Genomic DNA, 25,358 nt, shown 5'->3' with positions numbered 1-25,358 from the left:
TGAAAGTCATCACCCCATCTCCATCTAATAACAAGTAAAAAGACTGAAAAATCAACTGTAACAAGTAAAAAGACTGAAAAATCAGCTTTTCTTAGCTCCATCAGAGAAGTGAGGTTACAGGACAAACTGTTGCTCCCAAACTAGAGAGCCAGACAGGCTGGATACGGAGAATCAGAACTTAGCAGAGCAGAAACCTCCACAAGAACCAGAGAAAGAGCCTCTACTAGAACCAGTGCTGGGGCAGGAAGACCTGAACTGTAATTGGCAAACTGCTGGAAACTCAGCAGAGAAGAGTCTGAGAGTTAAAAACTCCAGGGGGTCCAAGATATAGGGTAGGTCCACACATACATGAATTTCAGCTCCAAGGGTTCTACCAGGTACTCAAAAGTGACAATCTGAAAAATCCCCTGCTCCTTCTGCGGGGGGGGGGGGGGGGGGGGGGGGGGGGGGAGTAATCATTTTGCAATACACCAGAGCACTCTGTTCTTCTTAACAAGGCCTGCCCTCAAGAGAAACTACTTTACCAGACCCAAGTCTCTGGGGTATACTCAGAGCCCAGTTGACCTGGGGGAAGGGAAATAATGGACTCCAGCTACCTCTACTCATCCTGTCCCAGCTAAGGGGAGGAACAAACTGAGAAGCACTTGCAAAGTTCACAGTCCGGGGCACAGGCTCACTTAATGACAGGCATAATCATAGAACTACAGAGCACTGCACTTCTGACATCTCATGGCCATGTTACTAAAGGTCTATTTATTACAGTTCCATTTCCCTGGTACATCATGACTGGTTATTAGGAAAAAACTACAAGGCATACTAAAAAGCAAAAGACATAGCTTGAAGAAACTGAACGCATCAGAATCATAGCCAAATATGGCATGAAAGCTGGAATTAAAAAACGAGGAATTTAAAACAACTGGACAAAGTTGACGACATGGAAGAACAGATGGGTAACGTAAGCAGAGAGATGGAAATTCTAAGAAAGAATCAAAAAGAAATGCTAGAGATGAAAAACACTGTAACAGAATGAAGAATACCTTTGATGGTCTCAATAGATTAGACACAGCTGAAAGAAAAATCACTGCACTTGAGAATATCTCAATAGAAACTACAAAACTGAAAAGAAAAAGACCAGGGGAAAAAAAACAGTACTTAGCATTTTGTAGCAGGACATTATACAAGGTGTGATATACATGTAATAGCAATACCAAAAGGAGAAGAAAGAGGGGGGAAAAAACAAGAAATATTTGAAGCAATAATGACTGAGAATTCCCCCCAAACAGTCAGAAAGCAAACCAGAGATGCAGGAAGCCAAGAGAACACCAAGCAGGAAAAACGCCAAAAAAAAAAAAAAAAAAAAAAACCCAAACCCACAAAACCCTCATATTTGAGCTGCAAAAAATCAAAGATAAAGAAAATAATCTTGAAAGAAGCCGGGGGTGGGGGGACACCTTAGCTATAGATAAGCAAAGAGAAGAATTAAATCCAACTTCTCAGAAACCATACAATCAAGAAAAGAATGGAGTATTGAGAGAAAAGACCCACCACCAACCTAGAAGTTTATGTCCTGTGATATAATCCTTTAAAAGTGAAAGAGAAACAGACCTGCTCAGACAAGTAAAAGTTGAGGGACTTCGCTCCCAGTAGACCTGCATCACAAGAAATGCTTTAAAAAGTTCTTCAGAGAGAAGGAAAATAATTTAAGTCAGAAACCTGGATCTACGGGGCACCTGGGTAGCTCAGTCAATAAGCATCTGCCTTCGGCTGGGGTCATGATCCCAGGTTCCTAGGATGGAGCCCCACATCGGGCTCCCTGCTCTGCAGGAAGCCTGCTTCTCCCTCTCCCACTCCCCCTGCTTGTGTTCCCTCTCTCGCTGTGTCTCTCTCTCTCTGTCAAATAAATAAAATCTTAAAAAAAAAAAAGAAAAGAAAAGAAAAGAAACCTGGATCTATATAAACAAAGGAAAGGCACTGGAGAAGGAATAAATACAGGTAAAATAAAAACTTTTATTTTTCTTATTCTTAATTGATCTAACAGGTAACAGTTTCTTCAAACTGTTTCTCCAGTTTCTTCTTTTATATATATATATATATATATATATATATATATATATACACACACACACACACACATACACACACCCACACATATATATATATTCATTCTTATGTGTGCTTATGTATAAGTGGAATGAATAACATCAATGATACAAAGTGCTGGAGGGAGGAATTAGATGTCTTAGTCTGCTTGGGCTGCCAAAACAAAGTAACAAAATACCATAGACTGGTGCCTTAAAGAAATTTATTTTCTCACAGTTCTGGAGGCTAGAAGTTCAATATCAAGATGCCAATATGGTCGGTTTGTGGTGAGGACTCTCTTCCTGGCTTGTAGGTGGCTGCCTACTCACAGTGTCCTCACTTGGCAGGGGGAGAGAACAAGCTATATATGTCTCTTCTTTTAAGGGCACTAATCCCTTCATCAGGGCCCCACCTTCATGGCCACAACTAAACCTAATTATCTCCCAAATACTATACACTGGGAATTCGGGCTTATGAATTCTGGGAGGGACATGATTCAGTCCAGAGCATTCTGCTCCTTGCCAACTAAAAATCCATGCCCTTCTCCTGTGCAAAATACAATCATCCCATACCACCAGTCCCAAAAGTCTTTAATTCATTCCAGCACTGACTCTAAAGTTTAAAGTCCAAAATATCACCTACATCAGATATAATGGAGACATGAGGTATGATTCATTGTGAGGCAAAATTCCTCCCCAGATTCATTCTCTTGACTATCAATGTTATTCCCTTCACAGTATAAAAAAATCTCCTGGGCAATACTATAAATCAAAAATTCCCAAACCTGGCTACTTATCTGAATCACTTAGAGAGATTATTGTTGGTTTTAATTTAGTTTCCCAGGCCCTACCCCAGTCATATGGATTCAGTGGATTTTGGCCAGTAAATTGCATCCATAATATGTGATTCTGATTGAACAACAATTATTTTTTAAAAATTAGTATGTTTTTGCTATTACATTTAACTATATAAAATTGTCATTTTTTGGTAAATCAAAAAAGAACAAATATTGGCAATTTCATGTGGTTTAACATAACACTGTGCACTTACTATGTGCTCTGTTTTAAGCATGTTTTATGTATTAACTATTTTGATCCTAAAAACAACCCTGAGGCTGGTACTAATATTAATCCTATTTTACAATAAGTAAAATGCAGCATAGGGTTCACCCAATTTGACCAAGATCACAAAGGAAATAGGTGGCAAAGGCAAGTACCAGAGCTCATGCTTTTAACATATTAATTATTTAAAACATATATAATTTGTTTATAAAACACATTTATTATATATACTTATATAATACAAATAAATATTATTTCATTAACAGGATCACATGTACCAGAGTATGCATAATGAGACTACTGCTTTCTCTTCTGCATAATCTTGTATGTGTTTTATATTCACATATGGAGAACCAGACACAGGCCCAAAGTAGATCGAGCTCTTAGCTTAATTTCCGTCTACTAGTTTACTACCAAATATGTACTGGAGAGCTGCAGACCAGCATAATGCATTCTCTAGTGAGCAACTATCATATTCCAATCAAAGTAGAGCTGTTGAAGAGCTCTGGACTATATATTCCTCAGTGGCTTTATTTAAATCACCTGTGAGGTCTATTTTTCCTCCCAAAATCCAACTATGAGCTCTGTGGACAGGGTGGAAGAGGGTAGAATAAAACAGTGATGTAAAGGGTAGCTTCAGGGGCGCCTGGGTGGCTCAGCTGGTTAAGCGTCAGACTCCTGATTTTGGCTCAGGTCATTCAGGATCGTGGGCTCCATGCTCACAGGGAGTCAGCTGAGAGTCTCTCCTTCTCCCTTTGCCCCTCTCCAACTCGCATCCTTCCTCCCTCTCTTTCTCTCTCTCTGATTAATAAATAAATCTTAAAAAAAAAAAAAAAATGGGTAGCTTCACAGAAACACCCAAGCCTTGGGGAAGGAAGCATTTCTAATCTCAAACAGGATACAGCCAACTGCTAGCTTTCAAATATCAAAAGAGCCTAGCATCCTAACAGAAAAAAGTAAATTTCTAAAAGTTAAACCAATTACTTTTGTGTGTGATCTTAAGGTTTGTATGAGAAAATGAACCATTTCAAAAATAGTTTCCGAGTGTCCAGTTAAAAGAAGAAAATCTAGTTCCCAGTTTGAAAGGAATAGGTCCTGGAAAACTGAGAAAGCTGGCCTCTGCCTTCAGTTCTAGGGTTAAATGACCAGCTAGCTGCTAAGAGAATACCATCCCTCCTGACAAGCAGAACTCCAGCATTCCCATATATGCAGTTCTGCATGACTGTAAGTCCCACCCATATGTGTAGTTATTACTCTTCTCCCATCTTGTTCACAGTGCTGCCTCGTAAGAATATAAAAGAAGAGAAACACAGTATTTGCCTAAGGGAATCTTATATTGCCTCTTAATTTAGCAAAGGTCAATAAATGGAACATTTCATATTTCACTTTAAAAATAAAGAAATTAAATTGCCTTTTATTCCAACAGAAGCTTCAATTAATTCTGTGCATCAAAATCCACAAAACAAAAAAGAAAAATGATTGCTGATCTATCTTTAAAATAATGGCAATCTAACAGTGTCTACAAGCAATGATTTCATCTAGGAGTAAATATTTTGAGCATCTGCCATTATCAAGTCAGAAACACTGGGCAAGTGCAAAGAAAACTGGCACTTGAACATATCAATCTATTAGTGAGAACATTTCTCACTTAATTGTGTTTTATAGATTGGAATAAGTCCATGCGCTCTCCCCCAAAAAAGTACTCTTTAAAGCATGATTTTGGATCAATTTAACTACTTGCATTCTGCCAATGCACCCCACTCCAACCTTAATAACAGCAGAACTGCAAACGTAGAAATGAACACATTAACCATATCTAAAAAAGCTAAACAGAGCAAAACAGAATAAAGTGACTAAAATGATAAATCCTGAAATATTTAAGGAGCAGCAATAAATGGGTAGGATTCTGGGTCACCAATTCCAGTCGATCCAGGACAACAGCAGAACATGACTGCCATATCTAGTTCCTATTAAGTTCTACGGGCTTTTGTGTCATTAAAACAATACTACAGACCCAGAGCAACTTTTGGTCTTGCAGGAACCTGTGACAAATATGTTTAGTAGAAAAGGCCTACCAAATCATGAGAGGTACAATATGAAAAATAAGTGCTCATAAAATAATTACTGAAAGTACCCTCCAGGGTATGTGCTATGGTGAGCGCTGTGAATTGTGTAAGACTGTTGAATCACAGACCTGTACCTCTGAAACAAATAATACATTATATGTTAAAAAAAAAAAAAAAAAAAGAAGAAAAAGATAGCAGGAAGGGAAGAATGAAGGGGGGGAAACTGGAGGAGGAGATGAACCATGAGAGACTATGGACTCTGAGAAACAAACGGAGGGTTCTAGAGGGGAGGGGGTTGGAGGGCTGGGTTAGCCTGGTGATGGGTATTAAAGAGGGCACGTTCTGCATGGAGCACTGGGTGTTATACGCAAAAAATGAATCATGGAACACTACATTAAAAACTAATGATGTAATGTATGGTGATTAACATAACATAATAATAAAAAAAAAAAGAAAGTACCCTCCAATGACTTCCTCTTAAATAAAAAATGACATCAGTGACAACTGTAAGTGACAAGGAAACAAACAAAGAAAAAAAAAAGAATGGAAGTAAAGCCTAATTTTTTCAGCTAAGTAGAGTTCACTGAATTCATAAAAAGTAGTCTTTCATCTACAGAAGGGATGCCCATTCTGTCCATGAGAAAGTTAACAGGGTCCAGAATTACGACCCTTCCATAAACACTAAAACACTGGAGGGAAATATGAAACAACTATTTTCAGACTTTGGACAATGGCAGAAATGAGAAAGTTCTATCACAGCCCAACCTTTGTCTAGGGGCAATTTCCTGACCACAGTGCAGGGAGAAGAGCCATACAGCCCATCAGTCTTGCTAGTTGAAGCAGCAAAGATCAGAATGCAGGGCAATCCAGGTAGCTAGAATTTCTAGGGCAAAGTACCAGAAAGAAAGAGGCTGTCCCACACATATAGAGTCAAATGGTCTTTGACAAGGATGCCAAGGGTACACAGCGGGTAAAGGACAATCTCTTCAACAAATGCTGGTGGAAAAACTAGACTTCCGCATGCAAAAGAATGAAGATTGGAAACTATAAAACTCTTAGAAGAAACTAAAAGGGAAAAGCCTCATAACATCATCCTTGGGAATGATTTCCTGGATATGATAACAAAGGCCCTGGCAAAAAAAGTGAAAATAGGTAAGTGGGACTTCATCAAATTAAAAAGCTTCTGCAAAGGAAACAATCAACACAGTAAAAAAAACAACATATGAAATAGGAGAAAATATTTGCAAACCACAGACCTGATAAGGCGTTAATATCCAAAATACATAAGGAACATCTATAACTCAACAACAACAAAAATACCCCAAAACAAGATTTGAAAAGGGCAAAGGATCTGAATAAACATTTCTCCAAAGACATACAGTTGGCCAACAAGTATATGAAAAGATGCTCAACATCACTAATCATCCAGGAAATGCAAACCAAAACCATAATGAGATATCACCTCACACCTGTTAGGGTAGCCAATTATAAAAAAAAAGCAGAAAATAAAAGTTGGTAACACTGTAGAGAAATTAGAACACCTGTGCACTGTTGATGGAAATGTAAAATGGTAGTCACTATGGAAAACAGTATGGAGGTTTCTCAAAAAATTAAAAATAGAATTACCATATGAGCCAACAATCCCACCTCTGGGTATTTACCCAAAAGAAACGAAAAAAGGATCTCAGAGATATTTGCACTACCATGTTCCAAGCAGCATTGTTCACAATAGCCAAAAGGTGGGAGCAACCCAAGTGTCTACCAACAATTGAATGGATAAAGAAAATGTGATGTATATACACAATGGAATATTATTCAGCCTTTAAAAAGAAGGAAATACTGTCACATGCTACAACATGGATGAACCTTGAGGACATTAAGCTAAGTGAAATAAGCCAATCACAAATGGACAAATAATGCAAAATCCACTTATATGAGATATCTAGTCAAACTCATAAAAGCAGAAAAAGGAATGGTTGTTGCCAGGACCGAGGTAAGGAGAAATGAGGAGTTCCTGTGCAATGGGTACAAAATTTCAGTCACACAAAATGAAAAAGTTCTAAAGATTTCCTATATAACAATGTACATATAGTTAACAATACTATACTGTACATGTAACAATTTGTTAAGAGGATAAATTTCATGTTATGTGTTTTTTACCAATCCCCCAGCACCCCCCCCCAAAAAAACAGCCCTATAGAAAAGGCTACTCTAAACCCACACTAACAAAGCTTAAAAACAAAACTTGACAGGATCAGTCTAACCCACAAGTAACTTACCTGCCTGCCACAACACAGCCTGACACTCCAATAAGCTATACAATAAAATCTACCCACTCAAAAAGCTAAACACTATAATGGTAAGCATCTAACCAAAAATTGCCAGTCATGCAAAGAAACAAGAAAATGTGGTTTATAAACAGGAAGGGTGAAAAAAAAAAATCAATCAACAGAAACAGACTTAGAAATGACACAGATAATGGATTAGCAGATAGAGAGGTTAAACTAGCCATTACAAATATGTTCAGTATATTCAAAGCTTAAAACACACACACACACACGAACCTAATGAGGAAAGAAGTGGAAAATATTTTTAAAATGAAATTTCTAGAAATGATCAATACAGTATCTGAAAGGAAAATTTCACTGGATGAGACTAACAGCTGATGAGATACTACAGAATTAAAAATGGATAAATCTGAAGTCATAGCAAAAGAAATTATCCAAAACTAAGCACAGAAAGGCAGGGTGGGTGTGAGGGGGGAGACCAAAACAGAAAAAGAAAAAACAGAGAGTCTCAATTTCTGTAGGTAAATATCAAGCGGTAAAGTAAAAAACAGTTAAGGTCTAACAAAATTTAACTGGAATCAGTATTGGAGCATGGGATGCGTATGTGAACAGAAAAATACTCAAAAGAAACAAGGACTAAAATCTTTCCAAATATAAACCCAAAGCTCAGGCACCTGGGTGGCTCAGTTGGTTAAGCGACTGCCTTCGGCTCAGGTCATGATCCTGGAGTCCCGGGATCGAGTCCCGCATCGGGCTCCCTGCTCAGCAGGGAGTCTGCTTCTCCCTCTGACCCTCCCCCCTCTCATGTGCTCTCTCTCTCCTCTCATCCTCTCTCTCAAATAAATAAATAAAATCTTTAAAAAAATAAATAAATAAACCCAAAGCTCAGGGGCCCCAAACAGGACAAATACAAAGCAAACCAAACTAAAGCATATTACAAATTTCTGAAAACCAGTAATAAAAAGAAAATAAGAAAAGCAGCCAGGGGAAAAAGGCATATTATATACAGAAAGCTATAAATAAAAAGACCACACCTGGTTTCATCTGAAACCAATAAAGTCAGAATGACATTCTGAAAGGGAAAAAACATTAACCCTGAATTTATACCCATTGAAAACATCTCTCAAAGAGCAATGAAGTAACTTTTTCAAACAAAAGCTGAGAGAATTCTTTAGCAGCTTATGTACACTACAAGAAATGTAGCGGAGAGGATAAAAATGATACCAGAAGTTAACTTTGATATATACAAAGGAGAGTATCTTTTGTATTTTTGTATTTACAATACAAAAGACATTTTTTACTTTGTTTAAAAGATAATGGGCTGTCTAAAGCAAATATAGTAACAAAGTATTGTAGTATCTACAATATATGTACACATAAAATGAAAGACAACAATAAGATGACAGGAAGAGGACAGAAGTACACATCTGTAACAGTTCTACACTATTCAGGTGGCATAATATTGTTTGAAAGGAAATTGTAATAAGTTAAAGTGGCATACTTTAAACTACCACTAAAATAATAAAACAAAGAAGCAAAGCTAGTAAGGCAACTCTGGAAAAGATTTAATACTTAAAAAATGTTCAACTATTTCTTAAAAAGGCAGAAAGAGAGGAAAGAATAGGTGGACAAATAAAAAACAAAATGGCAGTATATGTAAATCCAGCCTTATCAATAATTACTTTAACTTTATGCAATAATGGAAATGTTACTTATCTGCACAGTTTAACACAGAAGCCACTAGCCACATGTGGCTATTCTGCACTTGAAATGTGGCTAGTGCAAGAAACCAAAGTTTTAATTTTATTTAACTTTAATTAATTTTAATTAAAATGTAAATATTCTTATGTGGTTAGCAGCCACTGTATTAGACAGTATAGGTCTAAATATTCCAAGTAAAAATAGACATTGTCAGGCAGAATTAAAGGGCAAGACCCAAATATATGTTGTCTACAAAAAGTTCAAATGAAATATAAAGACACAGGTAGTTTAGAAATAAAAACATGGAAAAAGATAAACCACACAAACACTAATTTTAAAAAAGTGGGAGTGGCTATAAATAACATCAGAAAAAAGCAGACTTGAGAACAAGGAATATTGCCAGGGATAAAGAGGGGCATTTCATGATAACAGTCAATTAATCAAGCAAAAGAACCATAAATGTGCATACACCTAATAAAAACATTGCAAAATACATAAAGCAAAAACTGACAAAAGTGAAAGGAAAACTAGACAAATCTATAATATAGTTGGAGATTTCAACACTCCTCTCTCATTGATAAAATAATAAAGAACCAATAGAGGTAAAGATTAATCAAAGATCACTATCAACCAACTTGAGTAATTGACATAGAATACTCCACCCAACTACAGCAGAATAGACTTCCAAGTATACATAAAACATTAATCAAGAAATACCATATGCTGGGCCATAGAACAAGTCTAAGAAAATTTTAAAGAACTGAAATCAAATAGATTATGTTCTCTAACCAGAATATGTTCTCTGACCAGAACATAACTAAATTAGCATTAGTAAGGAAAATATCAAGAAAACTCCCAAATATTTATAACAGACTTCTAAATAACTCATGAGTCAAAGAGAAATCACAAAGCATATTCGAATATATTTTAAACTGAATAAAAATTAAAACACAGGGGCGCCTGGGTGGCTCAGTCGTTAAGCATCTGCCTTTGGCTCAGGTCATGATCCCAGGGTCCTGGGATTGAGCCCCGCATCTGGCTCCCTGCTCCTCAGGAAGCCTGCTTCTCCCTCTCCCACTCCCCCTGCTGGTGTTCCCTCTCTCGCTGTGTCTCTCTCTGTCAAATAAATAAAATCTTAAAAAAAAAAAGTTATAAATTTAAAAAAATGAAAACACATTATCAAATGTGTGAGATGCAGCTAAAGCAGGGCTTCGAGGAAAATTTATAGCTTCATATGCTTCTATGAGAAAATAAAGATGTAATTTCAAATAAGTAAAAGGAAATAATACAGATGAAAGTATAAATCAATGAAATAGAAAAAAGACAAAATATAGAAAACAATTAACTAAAAGCAGGTTCTCCGAAATGAGCAATAAAATTGATAAACCTCTAGCTAGATCAGATAAGGAAAAAAGAGAAAACACATTTCTAGCATATGGAATAAGAAGGGCCATCACCACAGATCCTTCAGACATGAGAAGGAAAAGAGTAATGAGGAACAGTGTGAAAAAATTCTGTGCCAATAAACTCAACTGCTAAGATTAAAAAGGTAAATTTAATGAAAGGAATAAAAGGTTGTTTTAACAATCAAAACGCGGGGCGCCTGGGTGGCTCAGTCGGTTAAGCGGCTGCCTTCAGCTCAGGTCATGATCCCAGGGTCCTGGGATCGAGTCCCACATCGGGCTCCCTGCTCAGTGGAGAGTCTGCTTCTCCCTCTCTGTCTGCCTGCCTCTCTGCTTACTTGTGCTCTCTCTCTATCTCTCTGTCAAATAAATAAATAAAATCTAAAAAAAATAAAATAGGGGGAAAAGTTTAAAAAAAAAAAAAGCAATTCTATAACATTATAAAGGAAGTAAATCATGAGTATCTCCGTAGATGCAGAAAACACACTTGACAAAATTCAACACCCATTTATGATTAAAAAAAAAAAAAAACCTCTCAGCTAATTAAGAAAGGAACTGCCTCACCTTGATAAATTTATGAAAATGTATTAAGAATATAACACTATAGCTAACATAGTATTTAAAAGACTAAATGATTTCCCCATAAAATTAGGACTAAGAAAAGGATGTCCACCCACATCACTTCTATTTAACATTGTACTAGAAGTACTAGCCTGTGTAAAACAAGAAAAAATATGAGGCACGGAGATTAGAAAGTAAGAAATAAAGGTGTTTTTATTCACAGATGACATGATTGTGTAGGCAAAAATTCTGAAGGAATCAACAAAAAAGATGCTAGAATTAAAAAGTGAATTTACCAAGATCACAAGATAAAAGGTCAATAAAAAAAATTGTATTTCTATGTTCATGGCCTGTGCAATGAGAACTAAGCCATATTGTTGAGAGAAATTAAAGCTATAAAATGGAGGAATATACCAAGTTTATATACTGAAGACTCAACATTGTTAAGAAGTCATTTCTACCCAGATTGATCTCTAAATTCAGAACAATCCCAATGCACATACAGCAGGGTTTTTTGTAGAAATTGACAATCTGATTCTAAAATTTATATGAAAATGCATATAAGATGCAAAGATCCTAAAAGGGTCACATAATTTTGATAAAGAAAAACAAAATGGAAGGCCTTAAAATGTCTAACATCAAGATGTATTACAAAGCTACAATAATTAAGACAGTGTGGTATTGGCACAAGGATAAACACAGAGAACAATAGAACAGGAAAGAGTCCAGAGAACAGACACACACATTATTGCCTGAGGCTATATTGACTAAGATGGGGAGTACTCTATCATGGGAATGAAATGTACTATATCTTAATTGTGGTGGTTACATGGTATATACCTTTGTCAAATCTCACTGATGCTTGTACACTTTATTTTGCATTTAAAATGGATGTATTTTATTATATGTAAATTACACCTAAATAAAGATTATTTTAATACATATTTTGAAACAATCCCCCAAACTTATCTTTACTAATGTGAATCTAACCTAGAAAGGAACTAACAATTATTAAGGGCCTATAACATGCCAAACACTGGGTTCTGCACACTGAATTTTCACAATCATCTTCTAAAGTAGAAATTATTCATCAAATCTTTACATTTGAAGAAATGTTAGCATTTGCAAATTCAACCAGCTGTAAGTTGGGGAGTCAAGAATCAAGCCTAAGTACACCTCTAATGCCCATGTTGCTACCACCACCACCCTCTTAGGTCTTTGCTATAGAAACTTTTTTTTTTTTTTTTTTAAAGATTTTATTTATTTATCTGACAGAGAGATAGAAGAGCACAAGCAGAGGGAGTGGCAGAGGGAGAGGGAGAAGCAGGCTCTGCACTGAGCAGGGAACCCAATGCGGGACTCGATCCCAGGACCCTGAGATCATGACCTGAGCCGAAGGCAGATGCCTAACCATCTGAGCCACCCAGGCGCCCTGCTATAGAAACTTCTTACCAAAGCTACTACTATCCACCAAAATCATTTTTTAAGCCTACCTTGTTGTTGTTTTTTAACCTTCCAAGACAAATCACTTGAAAATAGCTCCTGAATAATGACAATGACAGGCTCACCACTATGTGTTAAGTACCTCAAGCTACAGAATAAAAAATACATAATAGACTCATGAAGCTAAGTACAAGCAAATTTCAATTTAAGAGTCTTTCCAGCCTCACACAGCAAGGTAAGTGATAAAATTGTCTGTAATGCTCTTTACTGGTAGATTCTCCCACTGGGATTTTTAAACTTTGAATATATTTTTAAACTTTGAATTATATATTCGTGCCAAGGACTACATGGTCGAACTACCTATGCGTTAACCTGTTACAAAACAAAAATTCTGAAATTTAACACCTAAAAGTATTAGGCAAACAAAGAACCACAAATAGTGACCAAGATCTTTACTGCCCTAATGTTACAAAAGGCGTAAAAATATCCAAGAGGAGACCCAAGGAAAGAATATGGGAGAAGATGGGATTTGAGATGAACACGAAAGGAAGAGATTTACAGATGGCCTGAGGACAGCTGACATCAGGAACATTCCTTGTCCTATGGACTTTCTTAATTCATAAGTCTTAACTGGGAACCACAGGAGATGATAGTTCCAGGAAAACATACTTTTGCTGTCTTTGCTTGTAACAGCAAGAAATAGTCCCACCAGAGCTCTGCTGCCAGTATTACTCCTCCAAGTGTTCTTCACTCCCATCTTTGGTCCCAGGAATACCCCTTGGCGAAATGAGTGTGATGACTAAATAGGAAACCGATGGTATCGCTTCTACCACCATCTTCAAATCCAAAAGACAGTCTTCATAATGTACATATATTCCTCTTACGTGTGTTGGACTGGATGCTCCTCACAGATCAAAAAATTGGACTGGGAAAGCTCGTGTTTCAAAGTTACCTAGAGGGTGTCACTAGAGAGAACTGTAAGCAGACATGCTGACTGCTTTCACTGTTGACACTGGACTAAAACTTGGAAGTTTGAATGATGGAGATGTTATTACACAGAAGCTCAGGATGGTGTCATTGTAAGGCTTCATTTCAGTGTTCCCATAAGTCTTAAGTGCACATATTTATAACTTTCACTTATCACTTATCAGGGTAAATTTAAAATTGATTCATAAAAAATTATCTTTTTCTGGATTTCCAAGGACACAGAAATTTGTGAACAATAGTATTTTTACTTCTTAAATGCTTTTTTTCCCCTCCTAATTCTACTCCCCAACATTATCTGTTAATGGAGTTTTGTGCATATCCTTTTGGGGTATACTGATAAATAAAGTGATATGCAAGTAGTCTCATGGGCCCATATATTAGTTTTAATTTTCTATGCAGTGAACATGCTTATATATAGATTATTTTTAATTTCTCCACCTAATTTGTTGAAATAGTCCCAGTAGTTCCACTTCATTGGAATTAAGGATATCCAAAATTTATATTTTGAGTCAAAAGTAGAGGTTTCCCCAAAATAGTAGATTGTCATCAATCTTATCCCGCAGTGTTTGTCTACGAGACTTTTTCTAAAACAGTACAAACATTAGATGTCAGTGTTTTAATCTTTGACAATATGACATTACAAAGAAATTGCTTTTCTTTTGTTATTGCTCAGTTCAAACATCTTCATATATCCTTAAACCTTACTACTCATTTGTTAGTTCACTTTCCTCTGTGTTTTGTTTTGTTTTTTTCATTTCCCTTGGAATATTAGTGTCTTTGTTACCAGTTTCTGAAGAGATCATTTATGACTAAGGATGTCAACCATTTGCCAAAGGAAATACCATGTTTTCTCACCAACATTTTACAGTGATGTTTTACTTTTTGGTTGTACAGAAGTTGCATTTTGAAATATAATAATTTTCTGCTTTAAAAAAATGTATACCCGGGGCGCGTGGGTGGCTCAGTTGGTTAAGCGACTGCCTTCGGCTCAAGTCATGATCCTGTAGTCCTGGGACTGAGTCCCGCATCGGGCTCCCTGCTCAGCGGGGAGTCTGCTTCTCCCTCTGACCCTCCTCCCTCTCATGCTCTCTGTCTCTCATTCTCTCTCTCTCAGATAAACAAATAAAATCTTTAAAAAAAATAAAAATAAATAAATATATACCCAAGAGGAAGGCAGCAGAAAATATCATCTGAAAACTTCAAGATAGAGGAGCTAAAGGTGAGAAATAAGTAAGTGTACTTACATTGGGTGTTAAATTAACACTACCTTGTGTAAAAATCACATTTTTACTAACTCACATAGACAATGCATACTTACAGTTATGTGAACATTGAGGAATCATCACTGCAATGTTGAAATATTCAAAGCAAATTCCACACCGCAGCAAATCATCTACTGTCTGAAATGCAAAAATACATATATACCTATCAGAAAAACACCAAGACTGGAATGTCTGCCACAGAACTCTTTCTCCATCCCCTAAAAAAAACAATTTAAGAATACTCTTCTGTCAAATATACAAATTCAAAATTAACTCCACATAAACTGCAAGGAATCTTGACAAATCAAGAAAAACCTTCCTCATATGACTTACACATTCATCGTCAAGTTACCGAAAAAGCTTTCGACAGATAAAGTGGACACAGTACAGACTCCTGGTCCATACTGTCAACCCTTTACAAAAGGGCTACTCCACTTCTGTTCCATTAACCATGTGTTTCCAACTTACTCCAAGCTTCTTCCTCTTCAGACCCCATTCCCTGGCCCACAGTCACTGTTGGGTGAAAGGTACCAATAACCATTCACCACACAGGTTAAGAACAAAATCAGAGACTATTAAAGCCAAACATTAGAAAGCATCTAATTAAAACCCTTACTTCACAAGTGAGGAAGCACACACAACTAACTGGGCATGAGTCAAGCCAGGACTAAACTTCCTGTCTCCCTGCTGGCAGTCAGTCCAGTGCTTTCTGCACGGTCCCACATGTTAATTACTACATGGTGGAGCCAACTGAGGAAGCCCTGGAAAGAGTTGGAGCCAGTGGTGGCAGAAGAAGGTAAAGACGTGGTCAATCTGAGAAGTCAGACATATGTGTGTCAGCCTGGAATGCAATCCAAATAGGAAAGGATCTATTCTCACAACGCAAAATCTTCTAAATCATTTAAAATTTATTCCATTCAATAAGAATACTGAGCAGTTTTTAAGAGGAAAAAAAAAAAAAAGACAGAGCTCACTCATGTACCAACATGGAAAGATTGCCAAAATAAGTGCAAAAAAGAAGGCAGGTAGGGGCACCTGGGTGGCTCAGTCAGTTTAGCGTCTGCCTTCAGCTCAGGTCATGATCCCAGGGTCCTGGGATGGAGCCCCTCGTCGGGCTCTCTGCTCAGCGGGGAGCCTGCTTCTCCCTCTCCCTCTGCCCCTCCACCCCACACATGCGCTCGCTCTCTCTCTCACTAATAAATGAATAAGCTCTTTAAAATGAAATTTAAAAAAAGAAGGTATGCTACTGTTTGTTAAAAAAAAAGAGGGCGGAATAAAAATGTATTCTATTTTTACCTTGTATACATATAAAGAAATCCTGAAAAGTTACACAATAAAGAAATAATAGTAACAGAAGTAAAAAAACTGGATAAAGGACAGATTGGGAGGGAGACTTTTACTCTTTGTTTCACATTTTTAAACCATGAGTGTATTACAAACAAAAAAAGACTAATGTCACTAACAGTCTATATGATGAACTATTATGTAGCCACTTAAAAAAAAACAAAACACGCTTTCAAAGAATAATTAATGCCATAAGAAAATGTTCATGTTTTAATGGAAACTTAAAAAAAAAATCATAGAACAAATCTACAATACATTACAACAGAATTATACAGTTTAATCTCCCTAACAATCTTATGAAGTCTATAGCACCTATTCCAGTTTTACAGATGAAGCCTACAGTGCTTATAAGTGGTCGAATCAAACCCAAGAAGTCAACTCCAAAGTGATCCCAAATTTTAAATGCATATACACATCATACACGCACATTAAACAGCAAAAATATTAAACCATGGTTACCTCCAGATGGTAGGGTGATGGGGAACTTTCATTTTCTCCTTTATCCTAATCAGAATTTTAATTTTTTCTACTATATACACATACTCCATTTATAATCTGCCAAAACCAAAAAGTCCTGTTACTATAAAACCAGGGAAATAAACATAAAAATGCCAAAATCTTCCATTATTTTGGATGGTAAGCTACCATTGACACAAAAAGCTAGAGGACTGTGTTGCACACCAATTAAGAGCAGAGGCGGGGCTAGAAGCCAGAGTCCTGGCATCTCTATTGTGCTTTCTTCTATATACCATCCTCTTCTGGAGGAGTGGTTCTGACACACACTGAGCAAGATCTGTGGAAGGTGACACTGTATCAGATGAGCTATAATATTCTTACACAAACTTCTAGTCATACCATTTCAAGAGCGTAACATGCACTCCACTAAACAGAGAGCAGTTAAGTGGATGCTCTAGGACTTCTTCAACTTAGAAGAGGGGAAAGTGGAAGGGGAAAGCAGGAAATGAGGAAAAGACTTAATAACTAGAGGAAAGGTTCTTAAGTTTTTTGGGTCACAGATCCCCTTATACATATGAATAAAAACTATGAACTCTCTTCTCAGAAAAACCTACACAAACAAAACTCTTATAAATAATTCTGGATACGAAAGTCTTTCCATGGATCCTAGGTTAGCAACCATGGATTTGGAATCAGATTTCTATTTAGTATAAGAAAGAATTACAAACAGAGCTACTTCCAGGAGCAGCTAATTCCTGTCCCTGGAAAAAGTTCAAGCAAAAACTAGATGAGAAATTGACAAATACATTATAAAGGCATTAAAATACATAGATCAATGGAAGAGGATAGAGAGCCCACAAATAAACCAACACCTATACAGTCAATCTACAACAAAGGAGGCAAAAATATACAAAGGAGAAAGGACAGTCTTTTCAACAAATGGTGTTGGGAAAACTGCAAAAGAATGAAACTAGACCACCTTCTTATACCATACACAAAATAAATTCAAAATGGATTAAAGACTTAAATGTGAGTCCTGAAACCATAAAACTACTAAAAGGAAAAATAGGCCGTAATCTCTTGGACATCACCTGAGCAACATATTTATAGATATGTCTCCTCAGGCAAGGGAAACAAAAGCAAACATCAACTATTGAGACTACACAAAATAAAAGGCTTTGCACAGCAAAGAAACCAGCAACAAAACAAAAAGGCAACCCAGTGAATGGGAGAAGATGTTTGCAAATGATATATCCAATGAGGGTCAATATCTAAAATATAGAAAGAACTTACACAACTCAACACCAAAAAACCCCCAAATAATCCCATTAAAAATGGGCAGAGGACCTGAATAGATATTTTTCCAAAAAAAGACATACAAATGGCCAACAGATACATGAAAAGATGCTCAACATCACTAATCATCAGGGAAATGCAAAACAAAACCATCCTGAGATACCACCTCACACCAGTCAGAATGGTGTGAATCAAAAAAAGAAATAACAGGTGTTGGTGAGGATATGGAGAAAAGGGAGCCCTCCTGCACTGTCGGTAGGAATGTAAATTGGTGCAACCGCTATGGAAAACACTATGGAGTTTCCTCAAAAAACTAAAAACAGAAATATTATGTGATCCAGTAATTCACTACAAGGTATTTACCCAAAGAAAATGAAAACACTAATTTGAAAAGACACATGCACCCCTATGTTTATCGCAGCATTATTCACAATAGCCAAGATATGGAAGCAACCCATGTCAGTGAATAGATGAATGCATAGAGAAGATGGGGTGCATATATATATAATGTAATATTACTCAGCCCTAAAAAAGAATAAGATCTTGCCATTTGTGACAACATGGATGGACCTAGAGGGTATTATGTATGCTAAGTGAAATAAGTCTGACAGAAAGACAAATACCATATGATTTCACTTTTATGTGGAATCCAAAAAACAAAGCAAATGAACAAACAAAAAACAGACTCTTAAATACAGAGAACTGGTGGTTGCTGGGGCGGGGGGGATTGGGCAAAATAAAGAGTAGTAATAGGTACAAACAATTAAAATAAAATAAAGAGCTATTAAAAAAACAGAAAAGAAAATACTGGAGGGAGCTGGCTTTCCACCACGATTCTAATATGGGCTGAATCAACTCCATCACTGAACACTCTCAGGTGCTGTGGTGAGACATCAAATCCGTAGAAGACATGGAACCTGCCTATAAAGAACTCTGGAAGTTGTGGTAAAATATGCTTAAATCTACAAAGCAAGAAGCTTTACAAACTACAAAGCTTTTACTTCCTTTATCCAATTCAATCTTCAAAATAACAAATAAAATAAATAAAAAGGGGGGAAAGAAACAACACATGTTAAGTGCTAATGATTATAATAAAGACATATTAACTGAATGCTTACTCCTTCCAGATACTTAGAACCTTCAACCAATTAGCAAATAATCTTTAAGCATGCACTATGTGCCAGACATTGTGTTAAGCACAGTGAATAAGCCAGCTAGAATCCCTATTCACACAGATCAACTCATTTAACCAACACTATAAACTGTTTATTTTTGTCTCCACTTTACAGTTGAGGAAATTCAGGCTCAGAGAGGTTGAGTAACCAACCCAAGATAACACAGTTAAATAAGAGCCAGAGACCAGATTTAACCCAAGACCACTGGAACTCAAATCTATGTTCTCCTCCAAAGTACCTTGATACCAAGGCCACCACAACTCCAAAACTACATCTTTCCTAGATCCTTCCCCAATGTCAGCTTTTCACGATGGGGCTATCTCAAGTCCCCAAGCACCGTAGATGACACTGGTGATGGCAAGAAGAAAGGCCTTATACTTACTTTAACCTCCCCCAAGTCCCTTCACTTAATCCTCAAAGTCAGTCTTATGAGTCAGCGGGGACAGATACCATAATCCCCATATTTACCACACTGAGGAGTAGAACTAGAAAGTGATCTTGCACACAGTCACAAACAGAAATACATAATTACAGATCAAGAAGAAAAACAAAGTAACTGATTCTTAGCTAGCACAGCAAAATGTGTTTGCTCTTCTTGATCAAGCACACAGGGCTCACTGCTACTGTAAATGGAACTGGAATGCCTTGCCAAGAACAACCATGTTATTTAAGTGAAATAATATAATGAAATGAAAGGCTAGTGCTGAGCCTGAGCCCTGATCTCCTTGTTTAAAAGAGATACAAACTGTTAGGAGTTAGGACACGTCAGGAGAAGCCAACCAGCACTAGGTAGTTACAAGAAATGAAAGAATGTAAAGGAAATGGGAAATTCTCAAATAATGTGCCGCAAGAGTTTACATATGCTTGACAAGCAGTAGGCCCTCAGAAAGGGTTAGTTGTCACTGTCGTTTTCACTGTTTAGAGTGACTATTTTTCTCGAGGTCATTGTTATTGCTGTGGCTGAACCGCTTAATAACCGGTTCCATAAGACGGCCAACCTAAGCTCACCACGAGGGACCGAGGCCTGACCCCGTCACTTCTCGGCAGGAGGAAACTGAGGCCCAAATCTACCAAGTCGCTAAGTGGCAGAGCAGAGCCGGGTACCCTGGCCCAGCTCGCACCTCGCGCCTCCTCTTTTCTCCTTCTCACAGCGGGACTGGCCTCCCGCGGACACCCGGGTACTCCCACCTCCCCAGAGCACTCACCTTCATGACTGCCAGGCCTGGAGGCCACCGAGGCTCGACTAGGGAGTCCATGGTCTCTCCTAGGTAGGCCGGTGGGGGTTCCAGCACCCACTGTCCTCCAGCGCTTCACCGCTACTCGAAATTCCCCGCGCTACGGCGTTACGTCACCAGTCAGCGACGCGCCTGAGGCGTGTGCGGAGCCTGCTGGGAGTTGTAGTACAAGGGCAGAGCGCGGCAAAGACGCTCTCACTGCGCACGCGCCAAGCTTCCCCTTTGCTTCTCAAGGCAGGTAAGTGGCTAAAAAGCCCACATCAAGTTTTGTAGCAGACCCTTGTTAAATAAATGCCTGTTGACTGTTAGGAAAAGACAGTCAGGAATCAAACTAAATCCAGACCTTGACAAACCGTTCAAGGTCTAGCCTCATGCCTCCTCCTCACGTTGCCCTCCGTGATTGCTATACGGATCTGTCCCTGCTCTGAGTAGGGGTTTTCATATCTATTATTTCATCTCACCCATCACAACACTAAGAGATAAATGTTACCATTGTTAGTCTACACAAGAGGAAGCTTCCGCTCAAAAAAAGTGAATAGAGTTTCCTTGAGTCATAGAGTGTCATTGCCCAGACTACAAATAAGGGCCTCTGGACTTTAAACAGGAGTGCTTTCTTTTCTCAAAATAAAATTTTAATTTAAAGTTGTTGTTGTTTTTTTTCTGCAGGGATAACCACCTTAACTCTGGCATGTAGCCTTTCAGATGTCCAATGCAGATATACAGATACGGCTTTTTCCCCCACAAATATTATTATATTAAATGCATAGCTTTGTCAACTTGAGTTTTCTGTTTGTTTATTTAACCATACATCTTAAGACCTCTCCGTATTAATAATGTACATATTTACCTCATTCTTTTTAATAGCCACATAGTCCATAACATAGATGTACCACAATTTATTTGCCTACCATACTGTGGAGCATTTGGGTTATTTCCAGTTTTTCACTATTGCAAAGAGTTGCAATGAACACACTACCTATATAAATCTTGGTGCACTTGGGCCAAGATATCTGGGGGATGATTTCCTATAAATGGAATTACTAGGTCAATTTGTGAATTTGTTTCCTCTTTTAAAATTATGATAGCACTATATGATTTTCCAAAGACGCTGATTTATACTAATACATTTATACATTTATACTCTCACCAGGCAAGTATAAAAATGCCTGTTATCAAAAAAAAAAAAAAGAATGCCTGTTATCCAAATGTGAAGCTGACCAGCACACCACCCAGTCTGCCCATTTGACTCAGTACTCACCCACGGCTTGATGTGGGTCTCTATGGCACCAGGTCTCAAGACCAGCTGGTCAGCAGTTACGTTGCTCAGGGCAGACCCCTGCTGCTTGCCACTGCTGCCCAACATAGTCCATGCATTCATTCATTCAACTAATACTTTTTTTAAGTGCTTACCCTTGTCCAAGCACTTGAGCTACCCTACGAAGTAGGCAGAGGTGAAGTTGTTGTCGTCATCATACAGACAAAGACACTGAGGCTCAGAGAGGTTAAGGCTTTGCTTTTTTCGGCTGTCTTCATAAGAAACTCTGGCCTCCAAGCCAGAGCTGTATTCAACTGATTTTTCCCAGCCTGTGCCCAAATATTCATTGGGCAATAATATTAACAGCATTTGGACAAAGGACTTTAATACCCATTACAATAATAGCTGACATTCATTAGGCACTTGCATGCAAAGCACTGTTCCAGGTGTTTTTATACAATTTGACTTATTTCAGACTCACTCCAACCAAATGAGGAAAGGGGACTAAAAAGATAACTTTCTTAGGGCATTCTGCTGGTAAGTGGAAGAGGAAGGATTTGAACTCAGGCAGTCTGGCTTAAGAGTCCATATTAACCATTACAGAATAGTCTCATAAAAAAAAATATATCATCAGGAGAATTATTCCCATTTTATAGATGAGGCAACTGAGTCTCAGAGAGGTAAAGGGACTCATTCAAGATCACACAGCTTGTCAGTGGCAAAGTCCAGCCTTGGATCTGGGTCTTTTAATCCCCCATAAAAGATCATCCGCTGACACTTTACGGCGGAGTAACTGAGCAGACAAGGCCACAGGTCAGAGGCCTGAGACTCCCAGGGTGCCTCACTTTGTGGGCCTCCAACAGGACGGTGGGGAGTGGCCGAGAGGAGTGGAGGGTCAGGGGGCTGCAAAGGGTTTGTATCAACCAATCAGAAAAGGGCATGCAAATGAACTCCAAGAGGCGTTGCCGGAAGTGGATAATGGGGCGGGGGACACAGGCTTGGAGAGACTAAGAGCAGGTCCCAGAGCTGACTGCACTAGTGATCTCCCCTTTATATAGTACTTGTAGGTTGAAGATGACAAAAGGCTGAGAAGGTGAGAGAAAAGAGAGAGAAAAGAGAAAAAGAGTAAGGAAGGAGAAAGAGAGAGAAAGAAATGCATTCTTCCCATTGATTCAACCATGAAGACAGATTTGGGACAGGCATCACTTGTTGGTCCTGGGCTCCAGATCCATCTCTCCATCTCTGGAGAGCCTCCGGGGCAGCGCCCAGTGCCATTCATCTCTGAGTTCCTGCCACCAGCTGCTCAGTGCGACTGAGGAAGTGAATCACCGGAATCAGCCCACATTCCCGCGAATCTCTTCCTCGCAGGCTGAACGATACACACTTCCTGCCCTCTTCGACAGTGCCTACTCAAGCCCAACTCTGGGCCCGGAAAGGAAAGTCCAAGCAACAGCACAAGCAGCTTCTGAAAGCAGCTCGGACTTCAGGACAAGGCATTTGCCTTGCCCTCCCCATGGTATTTACCCGACCCCTTGGAGCTAATCTGCTCTAACAAGCTGCTGTTTTCGCAGACATTCTCCTTCTGTTAGATCAATAAAGAGACTACTTCCTTATTCAGGAGTGAAAACAAAATGTTCCATATTTAAAAAGCAGGCTAATGCTCAGAAGAATCTCCCTTTGCACTTAGCACAAAGTGACGATCTGGGGTAGGGCCACCAGAGAAAATACAGGATGCCCTGTAAATTTCAATTTCAGATAAACAGCAAACAATTTTTTCGGGGCGCCTGGGTGGCTCAGTTGGTTAGGCGACTGCCTTCGGCTCAGGTCGTGATCCTGGAGTCCCGGTATTGAGTCCCACGTTGGACTCCCTGCTGGGCGGGGAGATTGTTCCTCCCTCTTATCCTCCCCCCTCCTGTGCTCTCTCTCTCAAATAAATAAGTAAATCTTAAAAAAAAAAAAGAACAGCAAACAATTTTTTAATATAAATATATCCCAAATATTGTACATGACATATTTACACTTAAAAAGAGATTCACAGGGGTGACTGGCTGGCTCAGTCAGTAGAGCATGCGACTCCTGATCTCAGGGTTATGAGTTAGAGCCCCACGTTGGGCATAGAGATTACTTTAAAAAAATAAAATAAAATCTTCAAACAAAAAAAGATTCACTGTTTATCTGAAATTCAAACTTAACTGAGAATCTTACAGTTTTATTTGCCAAATCGGACAACCCTAATCAGGGAAACATCCTCCCAGGGGATTGTGGGGGGCAGCCAGGCTGCACCCCGAGGCCTCCCAGGGCCCCGAGTTCCTTTGCAGTGTCTCTCTTCATCACATTCCTCTCTGTTCTCCATTCTCTCTCCCTGAGGACCCATCCTTGCTCTGGTCCTGGGAGGGAGGAATGAAGGAGCTTGGGACCTAACCCTCCTTTCTTCCCGCCCTTCTTCCCCTCCCCTATTGAGCCGCTAGGGGGTGCTAAAGCAACCCTTCTTGTGGAAGGGTGTGGAATCACCTTCTGTGCTGGAAGGTGGAAGTGAACAAGAGAGCCGTGGTCCCTGCTCTCAAGGAACTGACGCCCTGCGGGGAGGATGGGGCCCAGACAGAAACAAGCAAGAATGTAAGAAAGTGAATAGAGAACTTAATAAAATGCTTAAGTGATACGGAAGCAAAAAATGATGATGTCATAAAGAGTGGGGAGCATTATAAACTGGCTGATGTGGGAAGTCCTCTCAGAGGGTGACATTGGTGTCAGGACCCAACTAAATAAGACAGGGGCAGCCATGCAGAGACCTGGGGGTGGAAGGCTCTGGGCCTTGATAAAAAGTTTGGATTTTAATCCATGTTAACTCAGGCAAGTTATTGAACCTCCCTGCACCTCAGTTTTCTTATCTGTAAAATGGGGATGATAATAGTATTTGCCTCATAGTCACGTCGTGAGAATTCCATGAGTTTTTGTAAGGAAGGTGCCTGGCCCAGTGCCTGGGAACTAACGAGAGCTGTGTAAGTATCAGCTGCCATTGTTAGTATGCGGCTGTGGGCACGGAGGGAAGCCCTGGGGGGGTTTGGTGGGGGGGGGGGATAACATGATTTGACTTACATTTTATTTTTTTTAAGATTTTTTATTTATTTATCTGACAGAGAGCGAGCGAGCACAGGCACGGGGAGCAGCAGGGACAGGGAAAGGGAGAAGCAGACTCTCTGCTGAGCAGGGAGCCCGATTCAGGACTCGATCCCGATCAGAGAGGAAGAACTTTTAAGGGAGGGAGCTGTATTACTCAGGATTCTTTTGGTTACAAGTGTTGAGTTAGAAAGCCAACTCAAAATGGCCTCATCAAAAAAGGGGATGTATTAGTTTATGTAACTGGAAAATCCAGGAGTAGGTAGGTATTCAGGTGTGGCCTGATCCAAGTGTTTTCAGATTAGTCTCTTTCCTTTCCTCTCAGTCTCTCTTTCTTAATGCCTTATATCTGCTTTCTTAAGTGTAGGCTGAACAAGCAGCCTCTTCGGGTGTGGCGGCAAACACGGCTTCCAGAAGCTCCGAGACTGTATCCTGCTAGCGCAGCTGCCTAAGCAGGAAGAAAAGCCCTCATTCCCAATAGTCTCCAGCTAAAGTACCGGGTTGAATCTCATTGGCCAGAATCGGGTCACACGCCCCTCCTTCGCCCAATCATTGTGCCTCAGATGGTCTAGGTCTGAGTTTGGGGGTAGGGGTGGATACCCCAAATGAACACTGGGGTGCTGTATACA

General features: G+C 38.9%; 1 protein-coding gene and 1 long non-coding RNA gene across 5 annotated transcripts in view; one reads left to right on the top strand and one right to left on the bottom strand.

Annotated features, from left to right (window-relative positions):
* Positions 1–20,465, bottom strand: part of RAD18 (RAD18 E3 ubiquitin protein ligase) — a 104,823-nt gene extending 84,358 nt beyond the window's left edge. For both annotated transcript variants that reach the window (XM_036099893.2, XM_036099894.2), the window contains exons 1-2: positions 20,328–20,465; positions 14,908–14,989 (exon numbers count right to left, since the gene is read on the bottom strand). In XM_036099893.2, the coding sequence (XP_035955786.1) occupies positions 14,908–14,989; positions 20,328–20,378 (133 nt within the window). In that variant the 5' untranslated portion in view covers positions 20,379–20,465. The remainder of the gene's footprint in view (positions 1–14,907; positions 14,990–20,327) is intronic.
* LOC118540635 (uncharacterized) overlaps positions 1–21,133 on the top strand; it is a 28,601-nt gene extending 7,468 nt beyond the window's left edge. For 2 of the 3 annotated variants that reach the window (XR_004919751.2, XR_013449096.1), the window contains 2 exons: positions 20,064–20,595; positions 21,024–21,133. This is a non-coding gene — a long non-coding RNA (uncharacterized LOC118540635). The remainder of the gene's footprint in view (positions 1–20,063; positions 20,596–21,023) is intronic. The other variant, XR_013449097.1, reaches the window with a different exon arrangement.
* Positions 21,134–25,358: the final 4,225 nt, after the last annotated feature.

Source organism: Halichoerus grypus, chromosome 1 (genome assembly GCF_964656455.1).
Source record: "Halichoerus grypus chromosome 1, mHalGry1.hap1.1, whole genome shotgun sequence".
Classification (NCBI taxonomy): Eukaryota; Metazoa; Chordata; class Mammalia; order Carnivora; family Phocidae; genus Halichoerus; species Halichoerus grypus.
Note: the sequence above shows the minus strand (reverse complement) of the source record. Positions and strands in the feature narration are given on the sequence as shown.